This window comes from Orbicella faveolata, unplaced genomic scaffold, assembly GCF_042242905.1.
Source record: "Orbicella faveolata isolate gen_17 unplaced genomic scaffold, um_ofav_v1 contig_35, whole genome shotgun sequence".
NCBI classification, from domain to species: Eukaryota; Metazoa; Cnidaria; class Anthozoa; order Scleractinia; family Merulinidae; genus Orbicella; species Orbicella faveolata.
The window spans coordinates 25,431,972-25,453,347 of record NW_028301564.1 but is presented as its reverse complement, the minus strand read 5'-3'; the positions used below and the strand labels follow the sequence as shown (position 1 = coordinate 25,453,347).

At 40.4% G+C, this 21,376-nt stretch overlaps 1 protein-coding gene and 1 pseudogene across 1 annotated transcript; both read right to left on the bottom strand.

Annotated features, from left to right (window-relative positions):
• Nucleotides 1–149: 149 nt before the first annotated feature.
• On the bottom strand, nt 150–1,047 carry LOC149104015 (uncharacterized; annotated as a pseudogene).
• Nucleotides 1,048–5,832: 4,785 nt separating this feature from the next.
• On the bottom strand, nt 5,833–19,484 carry LOC110066711 (uncharacterized). Its single transcript, XM_020773955.2, has 13 exons — nt 19,211–19,484; nt 17,632–17,757; nt 16,978–17,157; nt 15,361–15,642; nt 12,965–14,557; nt 11,604–11,805; nt 10,581–11,009; nt 9,471–9,771; nt 9,123–9,346; nt 8,524–8,648; nt 8,348–8,440; nt 8,020–8,055; nt 5,833–6,821 (listed from the first exon to the last, which is right to left on the bottom strand). The coding sequence occupies exons 1-13, from the start codon at nt 19,370–19,372 to the stop codon at nt 6,501–6,503; spliced, it is 4,074 nt and encodes a 1,357-aa protein (XP_020629614.2). The 5' UTR covers nt 19,373–19,484; the 3' UTR covers nt 5,833–6,500.
• Nucleotides 19,485–21,376: the final 1,892 nt, after the last annotated feature.

The window sequence follows — 21,376 nt, the reverse complement described above, 5'->3', positions numbered from 1 at the left end:
GCATGTTACAGAAACCGAGATAAACTCCGGCGTGATGAGCCACTTGGTTTGTATGCAGGCTTTTTAATTTACTCATGTTGCATAAATTTATAACCTCAAAAGGAGCTTAACAAGACTGTCATTCAAAAATTACGCGTGGATAGAGATCGCTACACAGTATTCTTTTCAAAGTGTTGGGCGAGGTCTGTCCGTTTTTCCAGTTCTGTACATAGCCTTGCCCGCATGAGCAAATGTGTTTCTCCATACATGATTATATGGCTGTGTCCATCGCCACTTCTGGGCAAACGTTTCCTTAGAAATTCGCGAAAGTCTTTCATTTGAACCAAGTAAATTATGACATCCGTTACACAGTTGAGATATGCAATACTTCCACTGGCAGAGCGAATTATAAAATCAGTTGAAAAGTCTCGGTTTTTTTGAGCTATCAGAGTGCTCGCTATCACATAACCGAGGAAAAAAAATAACTGATGATAAAGGTGAAGGTAATGGCAATAAGAAGAGAAATTCCTCTAACCCTGACTGACCTCATCTTAGCCTTGAAGGCATTGTTCAGCGGACCATTTCCAACGCTCCTGCTTCCTCTGACCCACACAGTTTTCATCAAGCAGATGTTGATGTAAGTTATAAATATACCCGGGAGAAGATACTGTACTGGAAAAACCACGAGTATTATTTTAAATGGGTAACAATTCTGGTCGTTCTTGCAGACGACAGTGAATGGGTGTCATTAAGAACCACTCTTATGCCGTCATATGCAGCTGCGAGAAACAACATGAGAAATAATCCGAAAACCCTGGCAAATATTATCATTTTTTGCACTGTGCCGGCACTGAACGTAAGTGGATTTACATTAGTTGATAAGTACTTTTCGAGACTTATGACGCCCAGGTTATTGACTGTAATGGCAGGAAATATGAAGTTGACGTATCGAACCAGCTTGCACGGCCAACCGCTTTGGAACACATCGAATAAAATCTGGATACAAATCAGAGGAAGCGAAACTGCACAAGAAAGTATGTCTGACAGAGACATGCTTCATACATGCATTCTTTGAATTGGATTTCATTTTGGCTTTTTCCAAAGAAGTAAAGTGGCAGACAATTGCCGAAGAATCCCAGGCAATCAATAGTGGAAAAAAACGCACAAGTGGCCCATTTAAAAGTGGCATTAACTGGGGTGAATACGTAGATCCGATTCAGTTGTGGGGCGCTGTCATGTAAATGTGATGAATTGTTTCCGGAGACATCGGAAGCCAACCACGATGTTTCACGATCGTTTTTCATGGCTGAAAACCTCAATCTATAAAATATCAACAGGAAAGAAAACGTAAATAATTTCAATTCACTTTTGGACTGTATGCGATCATTGTCTTTCGGCTTTTGTTAGTTGGTTGGTTGGCAGGTGTTTCTTGGATTAATCGGATTCGTTCCCAGTTGTTCCTGAGAAGGATTCGCATATGATTGTCACGCAGATGGCTTTTAAATAATGAAATAATATCCTTGGGACGAAATGGATTTCAGAAATAGAAACCGCGTAACGAATTTAGCCAAGACTGCCATGTTTGAGACCATTGATGTCCCAATGGAAATTTTTTTGTCGGTTTTGCAGTTTAACAAATAAAGAATATTGATTTGAAAAATGTGGTTAAACGTATTTGCATAGCGTTCTTCAAAGCACCGGTAGAGGTGAATTCTCTCCTCAAGGCCAGTCCGCGAAACGTTTTATTTCCTCGTCCTGCGTCGGATAGGTTCACTGATACCCTGTTTAGACAGCTGTAACTCAACTTGGCCAAAAAAAGAAATAAAACGGACGAAGAGGTTGCCCTTTAAGTTTTGCTTGTCTTTGCCTTTTCAAATCTTTCTTGATAAGATTTTTTTCTGGTGGACACATTAATTTTTCAGCAATGCAAAGTCGGAAATTGCCGCGATTAAAATCGTGCCCAAAACGTGCTTAAAACGTACCTAAACGGGATAATTATGAATGTGCAGTTACGCGGTAAGTGGTCCAGTGTCGGGTACAACTGAGTAGATTTGTTGTCGATATGAGCAGTAGATGACACTTGTTTGATGATAACATTAGCTGTATAACGAATGAGCACTCTGCCTTAATACGCCAAATTAATTTTCGATCAGCATGTATTGTTTACTGGAAAAAAAGCTGTCGCATACACGCACCAAGTGAAACCTTTTGAGATCACGGCCTGTCAGCGGTCAATAAAAGAACACCCCCATTGGCAGGGAAGCGACAAAGCGACTTGATTCTGGCATTAATAGGTCCTAAGCTGTCTTTGTTCTAGGTTATAACAGAATGGAAATTGCGCACAGTTCTTTCCAAAACGGTGCGACACTGATAAAGAAAAACTGATAAATTTCCTCTGCATGGCCATTGGGATTTTTGTGATGTCTAAACATTGTTTCATTTTGTTCAGATGCTAATTTTGTTTCCGAGGGTCTTCGTGCTCTAAATTCGCGACAAAAAACGTGAGCCGAGAAATTAAAGCGACTTTTGTGTTGTCTAAACATTGTTTCATTTTGTTCAGATGCTAGTTCTGATTCCGAGGGTCTTTGTGCTCTAAATTCGCGACAAAAAACGTGAGCCGAGAAATTAAAGCGACTGTATTTCGTCTGAGTTTTCTTAGGACCATGCAGGGTATTGGAATGTTTTGCACATATTACGATATCTTTTGGCTTGGAAAGATTTCCATCCAGAAACTGTTGAGTGTTTTAACTACTGGGAAGGCCAAAGACTCGATTTCCGCATCATCAACTGAAACAACATCTTGGCGATTCTCCCACATCACCCCGCAGCTGTAGCGAAATACATATTTCCTACTTTTGTCGTTCTATCTCAAAAGAAAACAAACTTCAATAGATACCACTCATGCAACACTTGTATTTTCTTCGTACACACACTCGTGTTTTTCATATTTTACTATACCATGGAAATATGTGGAGGCACGGTGAACTCACCGTTAGTGGGCTCTTAGTGCGCTCGTCTCCGGATCAAGCGGTCCGGGTTCGAGCCCTGGCCGGGGACATTGTGTTGTGTTCTTGCTCTCACACTGCCTCTCTCCACCCAGGTGTATAAACGGGTACCGGCGAATTGTATCCTGGGGGTAACCCTACGATGGACTAGCATCTCTTCCAGACGGGAGTAGAAATACTCCTAGTTGCTTCATCCTACAGAAACCGGAGAAAAGCGCCGGCCTGATGGGCCACTTAGCTCACATGTAGACTACCTTTTTATCCTGATAAAAAATATAGCCTCTTCGAGGTGTTCAGTTAGTTGGTGCGCAGCGTAAAAAAAACGAATAGCGAAGTAAAGGAGACAGAAGCTTGTTGCGAGGAGCAAACGAACGCCTAAAATGTAATGTAAATAAATGTAAATGTGTCATCGCGTTGTGTTCCTAAGCAAGGCACTTTACTCTTACAGTGTCTCTCTTCGCCTTGGTCTATGAATTGGAACCGGCGAATTTCATGCTGGGGGGCACGCGGGCCTGGGATGGACTAGTAATCTTATACAGGGGCGGAGTAGAAATAAAACCGGTCGCTTAATGCTACGGAGACTGGGATAGGCTCCGGCTTTGTGGACCTGTATGGTCTACTTGGCTCGACACAGTCGTTACCTTCCTGGCTCACAGGGTAAAAGGTTCAGTCTGCTCGGCTAAGTGTCCCCGATCAGAGACACCGTTGCGGTGCCGTCCGAGTTCAGCAGCATAGAAAGACTTTGAATAAGCCTGGATGCCGTGCACGTCCATCGCGTGATTACCCACTGAATATAACTGACCTGTAGCCGCCATCTGTACCTGAATGGAGAGAAACGCTGTCAGGGTAGTGTCTTGCTCAAGACACAACACAAGGACCCCGGACATGGCTTAAACCTAGACCTGTCGATCCCGAGTTCGGATAAGACTGCCATTAAACAGGTGGCTTTTACAATCATGAAATAATATCCTTTGATCAAAATCAATTTCAGAAATGGAAAGCGCGAGACGAAATTAGTAAGATTGCCATTTTTCATGATCAGTTTTAAAGTTAATTAAGAAATTAAGAAAATTCTTTAGACTAAAAATACTGTTCGTAGAGGCGACTCGCTTTCATCTCGGCTAGTCATGCGACACTCTCTTATTTTCGCCTGCTGCGTAGGATAGGCTGATTGATACCCATGTTTACACAGCACCTCACCCAAATTTGCAAAAAAAAAAAAAAAAAAACGGGACGAAGAAGTTGCCCTTTATGAAGGGACACCGCCACCAGGATCGTAGAGGCAATTTTGAAGTGGCAAGGCTACAAAATCTGGCCAAGATGAAACAAGCATCAGGGGTCACTGTTCCGCTGTTGTTACTTTCAAGTGGTAAAATTCATAGGTTATCCATCACCATGTCATCTAGAGCCCTAAAAAGCCAACGCAAGCAAAAAAGTGGCAAGGCTATAGCCCTACCAGCCCCACCCTCGCCGTGGTCCCTGTATCAGTGCTGCGCTAACTTTTGCTCAAATTGCGGTGAGTGTAAAACGCAGACTGCGGACCGGCCAGGTAAAATGCAGACTGAGGGTAATTATATAAAATGCAGATTGCAGATCAAAGGTAAAATGCAGACTGCAGACTGTTCTCGTTTCAACTGAATCGTGTTACCGTTTCCTTCGAGTCCTTTGTTGTGGAAAGAGAAAAGTTTCAAGAAAATGGAAACTAACGTGAGATGACACAGAGATGACCAACAACATAGTTGCCACAGGCATCACTTTTCAAAATTTCCTGACTTTTCCCTGATAAAAATAAGATTCCGCAGATCAAATAAATACAATGTCAGATCTAGTTGCGGCTTCTAGCCTCAACTTACGGCTTTCCTTTCTACTCGTTCACTTAAAGGCTAATGTGTTTTCAACAATTTTTTCTTCTTCATTGACGAAAAATATCGTCGAGATCCCAGTGAACCCAATTGTTTCTTCCAGCCTTCAATGGTATTAACTCAGCCGTGTTAAAATATTTCAAATTTCCCCGACTTTTCTTCAAAATATCATCAATTTTTCCTGATTCAAAAGAAATTTCCCTGACTTTTCTCTGACCTTGAAGAATTTTTCTTTTCCCTGACCATTTCTTGACCTGTAACAACCATGAAAAAAATTGCGTTCGGAATGTTTTATTCAATGCATCGAGAACATCTATCTGCCACTAAATTCCAAGATAAAAAAGAATCCTTTGTGATGGATACTCCATAAGGAGACGTTTCGAGAAAGTAGAAGGTAACAGCAAGTTTATAACAAAAAACCAACAAATTGCGTTCGGAATGTTTTATTCAATGCATCGAGAACATCGATCTGCCACTAAATTCCGAGATAAAGTAGAATCCTTTGTGATGGATACTCCATAAGGAGACGTTTCGAGAAAGTAGAAGCTAACAGTAGGTTATAACAAAAAAACAACAAATTGCGTTCAAAATGTTTTATTCTTCATTGCATCGAGGTCAAGTGTACATAAGGATCCATCAAATACTGGAAAATCGTTACAGCAAAGTTCATGTTCTAAAACAAGGTTTAACGCGTAAAAGTGGCTAAGTCTGTAGTCTGCAGAGCGAGGTAGGGGCAGATACAGCACACTAAGTTAGAGCCTACGCGCGTGGAAAATGCATGTGTTCCTTGCACGAGCACGTAGAACTCGCAAGCTATATGTACCGTTTGTGCCTGCATCACATCTTGTTTGAAAACATTTCACGAGTTCACGTAGGAAGTGTAGACCAATTACAACTCTATGAACTTTCCTTGTAGAGAAAACTTCGATCTTCATTACTTATTTTCAGAGAGTTTAATGTTACTCTATAATAAAATCACACTTCAATACAAGTTGAGAATTTCTTTATTTCCTCTGTTTCGAGGGATTGTACATCGGAGCAGTAGTTCACACTGCTAATGGATAATTATCCCTTTCAGGGATTTTCTCATCCTTGAGTACGCTCAAGGACTCCTGATCAAACTGCTTTCATTCTATCCGAAAGACCACGAACTCTTGATCGATTTCGAATATTTCTGATCATGGGCGTTCCGCGATAAAAGTAGTGTTGCTAAAGCTGTCGAGGCGCGCAAGAATCGCTTCAAAGGGATCAAAGAAATTGGTCCAAGGCAATCAGCGAAACCTTACGAGGTTTTCGATTGTTAAGCAAGAAAAAGGGAACTAAAACTAAAACATTTCGGAAGGTGCACATTTATAATACAATAACCAATTAAATCTATGACATTCATTTCACTCATTTTTCTCCCAAAAATTCAAATCAAGCCAGATCACGATCAACTCGAACCACTCAGTCAGTGTCCCAAGCCAGGAATAAAATATTATGCTACCAAGTTGAGCTCACCAAAAAAAAAAAAAAAATCAGTGACGGACAAGGGAGGTTGATTGATAAACAACAGAATAACCTATGTGATTTTGCCGGAGTTTGATCGTTAGTGGCAGTTTGAACAGGCTATTGACGGACGGAACGATCACGGCAATGCCCCGCAACAGAGTGACTATTTATCATCACCCTTTGTTTCATTTTCTTTATTGTCAATAGCATTACTAGACACACTAAGCACGCGCTCTACCTTACACGAGTCTTTGTCGGAAGACTCTGCATCTGATTTATCAGTCTTTTTTTCTTCTTCTAACGGTTTGATTTCGCTCGCCTCCTTCGTTGCCGGAATCTCCGGTTCATCCTCGTTACCTCCCTCGTCTTTGACCTCTGTTTTGGCTTCACCCTCTTCCGGAGATTTTTCTTCCACATCTACGCCCATTTTCTCCTCGTCTTTCTCGTCCTCGTCATTATCATCTTCTTCTGTATGCACTTGGTTCTGTATAGCACAAGTTGGAAGCAAAACAAAGCAAAACAAGCAAAAACCACAATCGCACCATACTCAAAACAAAGAAAAAGGGAAAAACAACGCAGAAATACGTTAGGTAGGAGAGTCTCGCAGATCTTTAGAGACTTGTGCTGCTGCTGCTGCTGCTGCTGCTGCATCAGCTGCATACCAAACAAACTCTGTCCAGTTCAGCACATGCATCAGACATATGTAAGAATTAGCAAGACAATTAAACGTCAATACGGTATTTAATGTTACTAAAACCATATCTACAACTCAGTATTGGAGAGAACAGACAGCGGCAGAGCCAGGCAAAAACGTAAATATACACATATTCGTTCAAAGCAATGCACTGGAAGATTCAAAAGGTATGTTATCAGGGCTCGACACTAACACTTACCCGCTTTCAATTGGAAAGTAAATTTGCTTCTTAAAGTAAAGCAATCGAAAATGAACCAAAATACTTATCCTTACCTAATCTGAGAAGTAAATTTTGGGTTATACTTGATAGTAACTTTTACACTAAAATTCTTACGTGTGTACAAAAAATATCAAATGATACAAATGACCACGCGACAATGATTTGCCGTCTTCAAAAGGACGAGTTCATTCTGGTATTTACTGATCCACCACCACCACACTGGAGTACCGAGAAAGCTGCCGAGTATACACGTGGTGTGATGCAATCGAAACCACCAGTTTGCATTCCTCCTCCGGCCTATGGCAGATATGTATGGCGAAGGAACTCGCAAAAAAATGAGCCTATTTCAATTAGCAGCTACGATAACGCACTCCATTTTGGAAAGTAAAATTTTGAGATGTAAAGTAAATTTTGAAATCTACTTTCCAAAGAGGAAAGTGATGAACAAAGTTAGTGTCAAGCCCTGACTGTTATGAAAGTGAACACTATCTGTCAAGCGATCTAACGGGGTACAAACACAAACTTTGATTTATACCTTCGAGTAGTTTAATTTAGAAAACCCGACAATCTCACATTTACTACTAGTCTGTTTACGAGAGAGTTGCAAAAATAGTAACAAGGGAAACATAGTAGAGGAGGAAGCACACAGGAAAAGAGGATTTTTCTTGTCATTGCAGGAGTAATGATAAACCTTTACAATGACAAAAATCGTGCCAAGACACTTTGAAACAGCAATTACTGTAAAAAAGAATGATAACACTAACTCACCTCTTTAACATCTTGATAGCAAAGGTAATGGTAAGTCTGCAATACAAATGTAATTCTCAGTACAAAAACAATAATGATAGATTAAAAGTACTGTCAATCGACTTTTCGATGCATCAAGCATCATTCTCAAGACTGAGGTGGTTAATGCTAATGTCAAAGGCAATAACAACCTCAATCTTGAGGATGATGCTTGATGCATCGAAACGTCGATTGACAATACTTTTAATCTATATTGTCAAATGCTTTAACAAGCACCTCATTATCCGATCTCAAAAACAATCAAGACACTTTAAACTAGCAAAAGTGCAGTGTGTAGATAGAAACTTGCCTTGCCATCAATGCGCACAGCTGCCTTATAATGCCACTCTTCGTTAGTCTCCTCCCAGAACTGCTCAAACTTCTCGCAACAAATGTCACATTCCTAAACAAAGTACGAGGATGTGGCTTAACACATGTCAAGATCAAAAGGTTCCCTAGCAATGAGAGTTAACTGATCACCCTTACCGCTTCAGCTTCAGTGTCACCACTAAGCACAGGACAGCTGCCCTCTCCGACTGCTTCCTTACTCTCCTTCAGAGGAGTAGGAGAATCCACTGCCCCCATATTAACATCAAAGAAGGAGCTTCGAGCTGTATGAACAAGAAAACAAAAATATTCCTCTGTTGAAATGTACTTTCCGGCTCAACAGCCTCAACTAAATGGTTGCAAACAAGAGTTTTAACTACTGAATGAAACGTTTAACTACTTTTTACAACTATCATTAGCCCATGAAAGTATTGCTCAATTTCTTTCACACACTAGAGTTTCATACACAGATTTAACACTGCCTATATTACAAAACTGACTCACGTCTGGTAGCGAGAGTTAAGCGACGTTAACAGTTTCTCTACAATCAAACAAACTCTTTACGAGTTATCTCCGAGGAGAAGGGCAGCAAAACAAAAAAACACACGAGTGGGGATTTGCTTTTGAGCAAGATGTATCCCTAAAAACTGCTATGTACATGTACATGTATGAGGGGAACAATAACTTATTGCAGTGCAAAGTTGAGCCACCGTTGGAACATTAGAGGAAAAACAAAACCAAAGATGGCTGAACCGTACCTCTCTCCTCTGGATCAGAAATCTCCTCATAATTCAGCCAGTCCTTGACAGTGTAAAACCACTGTCTGTGTGCCACTCTTCTGCCGTCCTTCTCTCGACGGTTCTTACGGAAATGCCAGTCCAAGTGTTCACGGTAGATCTTTGCAGCTTCTCCGGGGAACCGCAGTCCACAGGATGAACACTGCGTTCCATCATACAGACTGCTAATCACACCATCGTGACGCCTGTGGGATACAATGACAGTTAAAGTTGAAGTGATATGTTACCCTATCTTCAAAGCCACGTGGTTGATTGACTTGAGAAAGGATACAATACACATCTGCAATGTATACAGCGCAATAAAGTTACCTTTTCAGTTCCTCTGGAACAAGTTTTATCAAGGGGATTGGTTTTTCTTCTTTTGGGAGTTCTTTCTGGGGGACTGCCGCGGCTGATAGAGCAAGACCTGGTATAGAAACAGGCCCGGCAGGAAGAGGTTGGGGCTTTTGAATCTCAGGCTGAGGGGGTCCTTGTGAAGGTACATGTCGTGGAGACGCATTGCCAGGTTCAGGGGTCACCTTAATGATCCCCACTTGCATCAGCTTGCGGAAGAGATCATCTACAGCTTTCTTTTCCATCATGGTGTTTGGTGTGTGAGGGGCTTCTGGACCTGCCAAAAAATAAAGACAGATTATTTTTTGGGACAGAGACTTGATGGAGGCCAAAAAATCGCTGGCTCATAGAGTAGTGAAAATAAGAACCAGTTAAGTTTCACATCAACTCATTGTTATCATCATCATCACCATAAATTACCACTTTGGCTGCAGGACACCAATTAAATCATATCTCTATCAATAAAAGATATGTACTTGATGTAACTGTATTTCTAGTTTATAGCATCTTCTGTTTGTAAATTTGTAACCTTAAGAATAAGCAGTGCTAAATGATAAGCTGTCAAAGTGACTAAAAAGCAGCCCTTTCATTCCTAATTATTACAGCATGGTAGTTTACTTCCAATTTCTCCATACAATTAACAACACACTATCAAGCAGATCAGTGACGCAAATAAATAAAATCATCAACCAGAAGTTTGTTGTCCATAATTTAAGATGGTATTTACATGGCTTAAATGTTAAAAATTATAAGGAAAACTGAATGTTTCTGAGCAATATTGTACAAAATATACATGTAGCAGATGGTCTTTCACCCTGAAGATGACTTAATTAATCAAACATTCCGTTTTCCATTTAATGTTTAATTTTTTAGCCTTGTAAACAGCAGCAGAGGACAATTGTTTTGTTACTTGGAACAAAAACATTACTTTAGACCCGGATGAGGAAAATAACCTTATAACATTTGAAACACAAACACAGGTGCTCTGACCTCTACATGTATCTCACTTAGTCAGAATATTTCATCGCAGTGCATGCTGCAGTCTTCTGTTACAAAGTAAGCATGTTTTTTACAGTGTTTACATACCTTTGTCCTGTCTTGGTGGTGTACTTGGTGTAACGACTGATCCTGAACCAGGTTCACGACTGGAAGGGTGTCTTGGAATCTCCTCCTGAGGTCTTCCATGCACAAAACCAGGATTTGGACCACCTTCCAGCCTTGGATTGCCCTCAAATGGCCTATCAGCTATCATAGGAGGGGCTCCCATTGGCATAGCTCTACCATGTGAGTTAAGATCATGTTCCATCAGTGGCCCTCTGAAGTCCTCATTAAGTCTTCTCATTTCAGGCTCATTGGTCATGAATCTGAGGCCATCATTCCTCTTCATGGGACCTATAGGTTCCATAGCACCTCTGCATGGAATTCTAGGGTGCTCTGAAGGATCATCAAACCTTGGCAGCATTGGTCTCCCAGGGCCCACATCTGTAGGAGGTCCTTGCATGTCTATTGGTCCCCCTGAATGGAAAATAGCAATAGCAAATGTTCAGAGGGGTTTCAATAAGGGCTAGCACGGGCAAATTCACCAGCTGTGAGGACAATTTTGACTGCTTGGTTTGACCAGATAGAGGAAAGATTTTATAGAGAAGTTCAGTTCAAAATGTTTACCTGCCTGTGAAAACCAGTTGCCTTCCTGTTGAAGACATAAATGAATCAACTGTGTTCATGTAGAGGTATAACACATACATTGGTAAATTTACAGCTCTCCTGTTGAAGTCAGGCTATTTCGCTCATATTGCGGAACATTTCACATTGCTTTCAAAGGCTTTGCTCCCAGTCCATCCCTCGCCCAGGTAAGTACAGGGTACATGTAAGTATTTTACTTCCACTGATACATTTCAGTGTGATGGTGCCCCACGGTTGCCGCTCAAAGGGTTGCCATGGTTACCCTGCACACTCGGCTCAATGGACCTGGCTCTACCAGGCTTACAGGCACCTTTCCCCTCACTCATCTACTGCAAATGAGTTTAATTCATTTTACTTAGTCACAGAGTGTCCAAATTAACATTACAATTCAGACAAGTTGATATACATGTAAATTTGGTCTTTCACCTGGTCTGAATGGAGGTTCCTCCATCCTGGACGGCATCTTGTGTCTAGGCTGATGCTGCAGATGTGGCAGAATCCTGGCCTCCTGTGGAGGTAGCCTCATTGGTTCAGGATTCCGCTGAAGTGCATACAATTGTTGAAGTTTATCTACCAAATCATGATGTTGCTCAGCAGTCAGGTCACCTGCTTGAAGACGTCTTTCAGCCTGAGAAGACAAAATACCCAATGCTGACTTCACAAGAGCACACTACTACTGTGTACATGTACATGTAGCATTGTACAGTAGTTGTTGAATCTTTGTCTTTTCTTTTCATCTCAGTCTACTAACAAATCTGGAACATTTTTTCCATTCTAACTACATAAATGTAACAAAAGGTAAAGGTGGTTGTACAGGGTATAATAATAATATACATGAAAAAATTACTCGATTCTGATTGGTTGAGAGCAGTGCAGTTCAAGCGTAACACCAGTGCAAATTACACATTGTAATTATGGATTATAATTGGCTGAAAGACAATAGGAAATTTTCTAAGCCAATGATATCACGTAAAATGATAACGAAAATTTTGTGAGGAAACTTTGAAAAAAATGGCGAATGAAAAAATTTTAAAAATGGCTTCAAGAAAGATCTTCCGGCACTTCCTCCACGCAAATTTTTTCATTTTTATATTATTAATAACTAATCATACGGTTTTACTTGTTCAATTTGGAACTAGTTTGCACTTGTGAGTTTTTCAAAAAGGTGAAAAATTTTGCACTTGCCAAAGCAGCTCATGCAATTTCAGCTTTTTGAAAAACTCAATCATGCAAATTAATTCCAAACTGAACTCGAAACTGTATGATTACCTATACTAATCATGGTTCATACACACCTTAAACAATCTCTAATTTTTTTTTCCAACAACCATTGAAAGACTTTAAAAGGACAATTCAGCAGTATTCAAGAACTTACTTTCCTCCAAATCACATGTAAAAAATATTTTACACTTGATTTGGAAGGGGGGACTCAAAATGCAAAATTTTAGACCTTTTTACATGTACTTGTGAAATTCTTGAATTTCCTCCAGCAGTCCTCTAATTTTGTTGACAAGTCCCTGAGTACTTGAGTCTCCAGGACAAAAAGCAACACTTTGATTGTACATGTAACTGTAGCTGAAGTCTCAGAAAGTTGATTTTGATGATGTGGAGTTGAGTGTTTGTTATGTAAGTATGTAGTATCGAAAGTAACCCTGCAATCACTGGGGTCTTGAGTTCACGTTCTAGGACTTTTCAAGACCAGTGCAAATCATGTAAATGTATATGGGAAGGGGAGTTTGAACAATTCACTGTAGTGTGCCGTCTAAACTCTTTTACAGTCTACCTACCTGTATCATGATCTCACTCTGGCGATCTAACATGAGCTCGCGTGGGATTTCAAAATCAGGAGTCCACTCTCCAGGGCCTTGCTGCATGGGAGGAGTATGAGGTCTAAATTCCCCTGGCATACCAGGACCTGGGGGACCAAGGTTCTGGTGGAAGCCATGATCACGGGCAAATGGGTGATCACTATGGAGAAGATGAGGAGGGACATCTATGGGTTCCCTCATCGGTCGGTCAAAAGGGTGGTCAACAAAGCCTTCTTGGAGAATCTGTGGTGGTGTCATTCTTCCGGTATTGGGAGATGCACCCTTTCTGTTCCGCAGTTCACTAATCTCAACATCAGTGAGCAAAGGTCTTGGTTTCTTTGGCAGAGGTTCCCCAACAGGTTGGTCCCTAGGATCATCATGAAAAGAACTTGGAGGATGGTTACGAACCCTTCTTTGTGTTTCTTCTCTTAATCGGAAGTCTGGATCTGGCCGCATTTCTGGCCCAGTAAGACGTGGTTCAAATTGTTCTGCTTTTTCAACTCTTCTCCTCTCAGGTCCACTTCCCCTTGATCTATTTTCATGCATTCCTGGGCTTCCTGCCCTTACAAATTCATCACGGACATGCATTGGAGTTTCGTCACTTCTGAAGTCTCTAGCCAGTGGTCTTTCTCTAGGGGGTGGCCTCTCTGGTACAGCCATTCCCAGCCTAGATTGATCAATCCCTCGAACAAATTCTGAGGATTCCCGCTGCCATTTGTCTGGATTTAACAGATGCTCATCATGTGGCACAAAATTTTCCATTCTTTTTTTTTTGTCGCTGTTCCAATCATCCCTAAAAAGAGGAATATCTTCAACTTGTCTGTCAATGATAACTGGATGTCTGGGGTCCCTTTGTTCAGGCCTTCTTCCAAATCTTTGATCATTTTGGAATTCAGCACTTTGAAATTGTTCATTGTCATTATCTCTGCTTCTTTTCATTGGTTCACGGGCACGACCTCTGCCCCTCTCACCCTTTCCTCTCTCTCGTTGCTTTTCTGCAGATCTTCGTCTACCTCTCCGTCCTCTTCCTCTCAAAACTTGTGTCTTTGGAGCTTCATCTGGCCTGTCCTCGTGATTTGGTGACAGACTAGGCCAGTCACCAGAATTGCGTCTTTTATGGTTATGTTTAGGTTTTGATGGTCTTTGCAAATCACCATACTTTGGGCTGCCTGTGACTTCCCTATCTAGATGAGTCCTACTGACACTTTCTACAGGATTCTGCACCTGAGTCATGTGTTGAAGACTTCTGATCTCTTGGGTTTGGGGAGCTTCCAAGTCAGGTTGTGAAGGATCAATAAGATGATCTGGTGGTCTGCCTGATGTCTGCTTTAACTGGATTTCTGCCATGGCAGAGGGAATGCACCCATGAGTAGCACTTACAGGTAGACTTCCTTGGGCATCAATCAGCTTCCTTTCTTGGGCTATAACAGGTTTCCTTATTGCCAGAGGTTCTTGGATATGATCGGGTCCTTGCTGACGAAGACGTGGATCTCGACTGTTAGATGTTGCCTGAACACTCTCAGTAGACTCTGCTTTGGTTGACACCGGCACACGACCTGGTGAGCTGGAAGGCTGTCAGAGGAGAAAAATTGAATGTAATCAATCATTCCATTGTACCGTCATTCCTTATAAATAATGAACAAGAATCATACTGACACTGTTCACAGGATTGTGTAGTTCCAGAAAATATCCATACCTCCCCCATGGAAGGGATTTTTTCTAACACCTCCCCACCCCTAAGGAAATTCCAGTTAAGCTTCATACATTTCTTTAAATTTTTGGTCTCATAGAGCCCCCACCACCCAGGAAATTCCAATTCCTTCTGTGGGGGGAGTATGGATATTTTCTGGAACTGCGCATTTCCTATTTATCCTACATGAGCAAGAGTTACAACTGGAAAGAGTCACTATTTGAAATGGCTTGCATCTACACTGTACATGTAAGTCCATTTTTTCTAAAATCAGGCATTAAATGTTACTTACATGTAGTTCTTCATCTTGACTCATCAACACGGTATCACAATGTGTAAATGAAGGTGTATATGTATGGACAAACCCACCCAGGGAACAGAGAGCGCAAATGTTTTTAACCCAACAAACAAGAAATGTTTTGGACTTTTTTTAGTTGCCAGATAAGTAAGACCAATGAAATACATGCCGGAATTTGGTCTAGTTTGAAATGGCTCCAACTTGTCTTTCAGGCAACTGAGTAGATGTACAGTGTACAGTGTTCATTAATTTTTCTTTGCTCCTTGATAACAATAATCATTAAACACAGCAACAAGGCATGGGGAAGATGATCACACAAGAAATTCTGAATGGACCAACATACAACACAACTTTTAAAACTTAATAGTACACAGCAGAATTTCACACCCCATTAGACAGTGGAGAGTCTTCATCTTCTGGCTTCAGTCGCAAGTGAAGTATATGCTGCTGTTGCTGCTGAAGAAGGAGTCGTCGTTCTTGCTGCTGTTTCTTGAGCAAAAGATCCCTCTTCATTTGATGCTCCTGGATCTCCAGTTCAGTCAGCTTCAGCTGCTCCTGCTGTAATCGCTCAAGCTCAAGCAGACGTTGTTGGTGATCCTCCACTACCTTGTGCTCTTGAGGTGTTGATATCCCTGCCGTTAATGAGGCCACTGTCCCAGTGTTTTCTGCCTGTGTTGTTTAAGAATGTACATGTTAATATACATGTACTAGAATCTTTGGTAACACACTCTGATGTGTTAACTTTCATATTGCAAAATCAGGCAAAATCAAAATCAGTGTCCAATACCCTTGAGCTTATCCTGGATTCTGTGGAATTGACGCAACTAGGAGAATTGCTACTCCCCCTTGATGGGATGGTAAGGACTAGTCCATTTCAGATTACAAACAGCATTTAATTTATTTCATCAGTACCGATTTATACACCCGGGTAAAGAGTGGTACTGCAAGAGCAAGGTGTCTCGTCATCATGCATGTAAGGACTTGACACAATGACTCCAGCCAGGGTTTGAACCCTGACTGGTCAAAGCCCAGCATGCTAACTATTAAGAGTGCCGCACACTAGCCGATTTTTGGTCATAGAACTGCACATTTTTTTGTCGGGATCAAATCGGGTTAAAATTTGTCGGGCCATCAGCTTGCCGCACACTAGCCGATTTTTTGTCGCAACTAACCATGTTGAGGCTTAGGGCCAAGTCATCCAAAATCAATTCCACTGACACAACTCTCATGAGATTTCCTAATTAGTTGAGGCAAGCGCAAGCCCTGACAAGTTGTCTTGGTCCACCGCACACTAGACGACAAGGCCTGACAAGATGTTTTGAGATCTAGCACTGTCAGATATCGCCCGATAAGCGCCAATCTTGTCGCAAACTTGTCTGAATTCACCGCACACTAGCCGACAGGTGAAGATTTTTTGTAGGCTGACAAAAAAATCAGCTAGTGTGCGGCAGCCATTAGGCCACTATATCTCTCACACAGGCTACAGACATGACCACTGTATAATTACATGTAAGGTTATACCAAACACAAGACAAGGCTGAAAAAAGCATCAGCTATCAGTCACAGAACTGATCCCTTATAGTATTTGACATTTGATGTGTTGCATTGTGTTATACTTTACTTGCCATTACATTTGCATAAATGTATTAACAATTTTTAATTAAATAGAAAAAGTAAATATACAGATAAATGGCAAGGAAACCCAATAAAAATTAAACCAATTGGGCTTGTACTGTAGGGTTAGGTTCCTAAACTAGCACAGCAGGATATGTCATTAAATTTAATAAAAGTTATATAACAGGAGAAACAAATGTGCCTAGTTGTACGTGATTTTGGTGCTTGGTAGTACATTGTACTGTCTGACCACAATGCAAAACTAATCAGACAATTTCACAAAATTAGTCGGACAATGTCCAATAACTGTTATTTCCAACACTAAAAAGTGTTTTCTGAATGTAATAATGAAAAAGGTGATCTTAGATACATGCAGCCTTGCAACAGTACCTTTTTCAGAAACTTGGGGTTGATGTGAATGGAAGGGCTTGGTGGAGGAGCAGGAGAAATGGGCCAGCCGGGGTCATGCTTGTTCACAGCAACATCCAAATCATGCAAGATTTTTGCTGGAAAATACTGTGACCAGGTGCTCCGTAACTTGAACAGATCACGACGAGTCTTATCATCAGCCTATAAATAAGGATAAAATGGAAAGATTTCTTTCCTTAATGGTCGTCTTCAATATAATGTCGTCCAACTACAGTTGTATATATTATTTTCAGTTTTGCATGACTGAGGAGTGACAATTTGTAGTTGGACAAATGTGTTATCTTTATCATCATCATCATTTATTTGCCACGTAAATAATAACAAAAGATATTAACAATACTGAAAAAGCGGCAAGAAGACCTCCAAAAGAAACCACCGGGCTTATAACGAAACTTATATCAATATATTTTTAAACTGGCTTGAATATAGCAATAGTTCTGGACCATGTCATAGTTTGAAAACATTCTGATCTAAGTTTAAGGTTAAATTACAACTTGTATGTATTATCAAGAAAAAACATTGCTTCCAAGGAAACCACTTTGATCCAAGTTAAAAATAGGGCTTGTTTTATGATAGTGGTATCCTCAAAACATTTATGAAACTCTTAGCAAATACCTTTTCAAATACACAAGTGAACGTCTTTTCCATGATTTGTGCAACAAGATGTAGGTACTCTCCCCCAACATTCTTAACAATGGAGTCCAGCAGGTAAAGGGATGGCAGTTTGGATTGCTGTGGAACCTGTCAGAAAACAACAATACTACGTTATTACACAAGCACTATACAGTAAATGTTTCCAAAATCATTCATACTACAGAACATGGAAGAAAACACTCAACATTAACTCTTTCTGGCCTAAAAAACACAACATTCACAATTCAGTTTGCAGTGGGTATTCTTGGGGAATGTAACATACCCACCAAATAGATATACCTGTATAACTGTTCATCAAAGAGAGTAATCTATATTTATCAAAACAGCATTAGTTTGCAGTGGTCTACTGAGCCAACACATTTCCTAAGGCGATGTTACACAAGCTACATGTAACTAGCAATTTTTGAACCAGGTAACATAAATGCTCCTTTCAAATAACATGCATTCTCTGAAGTTTAAAACCTATATAATGACTGCGTTTTTGGTTTTTGTAAATCGTAATTGCAACAATCATTTGAACCTTGAAAAAAGGAACAAACGAAATGGATCAAAATCTACCAATCACAAGGCTTTTAGAACCTACTAAAGTGTACATCTGTTACTTGAGGTCTGTAAAATGACTGATGGCAGCAAAGTATGCAATAATATTATCATTATTGTTCAGGGTGAGTTTGTGTGTTATTGAAAGGAACAGTAATATAATTGTTGCAACAATATGCATATAGCATCATCCCAGCATAACACAATGCACAACATGATTTAGAGAACATCCTATCAGAAAGTGTGCACTAAGAGTTGTACCTCTAATACTCAATATTTTCCCCATGTTTCTAAACAACAATTAAATAATTATTGTGAGCTCCGGATTTCCATCGCATAGTAGTTACTAAGGGTGCAGCCTGAGACAACTATCACAGAAATTGAAAGCAAAGAATCTAATTGTTAATGAAAAACATGAGGAAAATTACACGCAATCATTGTTTTAGCACAAATCTAATAGTCATTCAAAACTTTATCTAAAACCCTTTGACAGACACTATGAAGATGCAAATTAAAGAAGCAGCCCCATTTTGTTAACAACCACACACTGCTAGGCTACCATATTCACTACCTACAACAGAAAAGATAGCGAGTAGCATAGCCCATCAGAGAACCACATTCATGATAGAACGCTAGTAGATTTATACCAGAACTCAACAGAAATAATATAAACAGTTGCCTTTCAGTTGAACCACTAAATTTGCTCTTTATAGCAAATGCTAAATGCTACGTCAAATGCAGCTTTGTTTTCCATACTGCTAACAAAATAAACTGTCAAGACTGCATTTCGTTTATACTTGACGTCCCTTAAAAGTCGGCATGTACTGTAAAGTCAGCAAAATACACCGAAAGTTTAGTTTCACAACCCTAACACTGACTACAATAAGTAACTCCTGTTGATCAAAGACCGTCAATTTGAAAGTGTAGCCGTTTTGTGGAATATCGATTGGTTGATCATTTAGCATGGACGAAGAAAGTAAATCGCTGAAATAATACACACCTGGTAGATACGATTTGCAATAAGCTTTGTGATACTTTTAGCAAACTGACTGTTTTCCTCCGCCAACATTGTGAGTACATTTATGAGTGGTTTAGAATTAAATGTTAAGTCTTCGAGGGACGATTCATACTCCTCACAAATAGCTTCCTCTCCAGAGTCCATGAGGGCGACAAAATTTCGTACAGGTAAGGTAAAGAAAGGGAAAAACTAACACATTATTTCAACGGAAGGTAAGGTCGAGTTGAAATTCAAGATGGCGGGGTGAAATCAGCCTCGTTTTCAACTCGAGCACGTGAGTATTCTTTTCGAAGCATTATGGGTAATAGGGTGGCTTGTCCCCAGACTCGCAGTAAACATGTGGTTCACTGACGGAAGCTCGTCCCTGATTGCTTCTGTTGCTTATTTATTAGCTTTTATTTAAGGAGACATTCAAAGTCATATGAAGACCCTAGCCGGATTTCCCACTACCACAAGCGAGCAGACTGGTTTGTCTCTAACGGTGCAAGTCAAAGGCAAAGAAGAACTTAAACCGGTAAATATAAAGCTACATTACTCAGTTTATTAAAAAAATAAAAGCTGGAGAGTCCGCAAAAATAATAAGTTAGGAGGCCATCGGTCCTGAGTGGTTTTCCCGAATATAATTTTTTTATTGAAACTAAGACAGAGAGACGGAAATTTAAAGATTGCTTTCGTAGGTCCAAAAGAGAAGGAAATTAGAACCGAGACGTCAATAGCACTGTGCATTGTCCCATTGAAGTGAGAGTGTCAACGAATTGAAATATCTAGTGATTTCATTTTTATGTATCACAGAACTCTCATGATAAATGTTTATAGACCTCTCCGCGCTTTGTAACAAAAAAAAGCACATTTATATAAAAGTTGTCGACCTGAAGAAGGGTTAAGCCCGAAACTTCGCCCACAGCAACGGTTGGCACTTTCGTGACAAAAAAAGTTTTCCATTTTAACTGTTTTTCACCTACCTAGTCCGTAATGCACTCTGTTTAAACCAATCAGAGCGCGTCTAATATTGGCACTTAATTGTGATATCACTGATTAAAACATGGTTTCTCTTAGTTTATACTGACCATGCCATAGAAACAGCCAATCAGAATGCAGGAAAGCAGTTGTTTACTCGTTGTACACCCAACCTTCCCATCCTGTGCTGCATGGATTGTGTTAGCCACTGAATTTTCCATGGCATGGCATAGAATAAGAAAAAAAAGGCGAGTGTGTAAACTAAGAAAACACAAGTGAAAGTGGAATATCCCACTGCGGTATACCACTTGAAAGTGTTGCATGACTGGTATATTTTGAATTTTGTGTTCCTTTGAGATAGAACAACAAAAGTAGGAAACACGTATTTCGCTACAGCTGCGGGGTGATGAGGGAGAATCGCCAAGCTGTTGAATTTCAGTTAATGGCGCGGAAATCTAGTCCTTGGCCTTCTCAGTAATTTAAACACTCAACAGTTTCGGCAATTGCTCGATGGAACTGAATTTTTTCAAGCCAAAAGGTATTAAATATCGCAAACCATGCATCATCCAAGGGAAGGCGAAATACGTGCAGTCGCTTTAATTTCTCAGCGTAAATCATGGAGCACGAAGACTGACGGAAAAACAAAATTAGCATCTGAACAGAATAAAACAATGTTTAGAAATCAGAACTGATTTCTTTTTCTTTATCAGTATCGCACCGTTTTGGAAACTGTTTCATTTTAACAAAGGACTGTGCGCAATTTAATTTCCGCACTGTTACAACCTTAAAACAAAGCCAGCTTAACGTAGGACGTCTAAATACGTACCGGAATCAAGTCGCTTCTCTGCCAATGGGAAAGTTTCTCTTATTGACCCTGAACAGGCCGTGATTTCTAAAGGCTTCGCTGAAGGCGAGACACTCACTTGGTGTGTTTTTGCGACAGCTTCTTTTCTAACAAACAATCGATAATTTAGTGTTTCAGGGCAGAGTGTTCTTTCGTTACAGCTAATTCTATCATCTACGCATACTGCTCTATTGCTCATATCGACAACGAATCCGCTCACTGGCAGTTGCGTTAAACTACACTGGACCACCTGCCGCGTAAGTGCACATTCTTGCTTATCCCGTAAGAAGTTGAGATACGTTTTAAACACGTTTTAGGCACGCTTTACGCACGATATCATCAAATCG

What these genes read in the sequence shown, in the direction of transcription:
- LOC110066711 (XM_020773955.2), bottom strand. Translation starts at nt 19,372, where the DNA reads ATGGACTCTGGAGAGGAAGCTATTTGTGAGGAGTATGAATCGTCCCTC. An exon ending in ACTCTCCACTGTCTAATGGG is followed by an intron (nt 14,558 to 15,360) that starts GTGTGAAATTCT and finishes CTCCTCTGACAG; the next exon opens with CCTTCCAGCTCACCAGGTCG. An exon ending in ACCACCAAGACAGGACAAAG is followed by an intron (nt 9,772 to 10,580) that starts GTATGTAAACAC and finishes ATTTTTTGGCAG; the next exon opens with GTCCAGAAGCCCCTCACACA.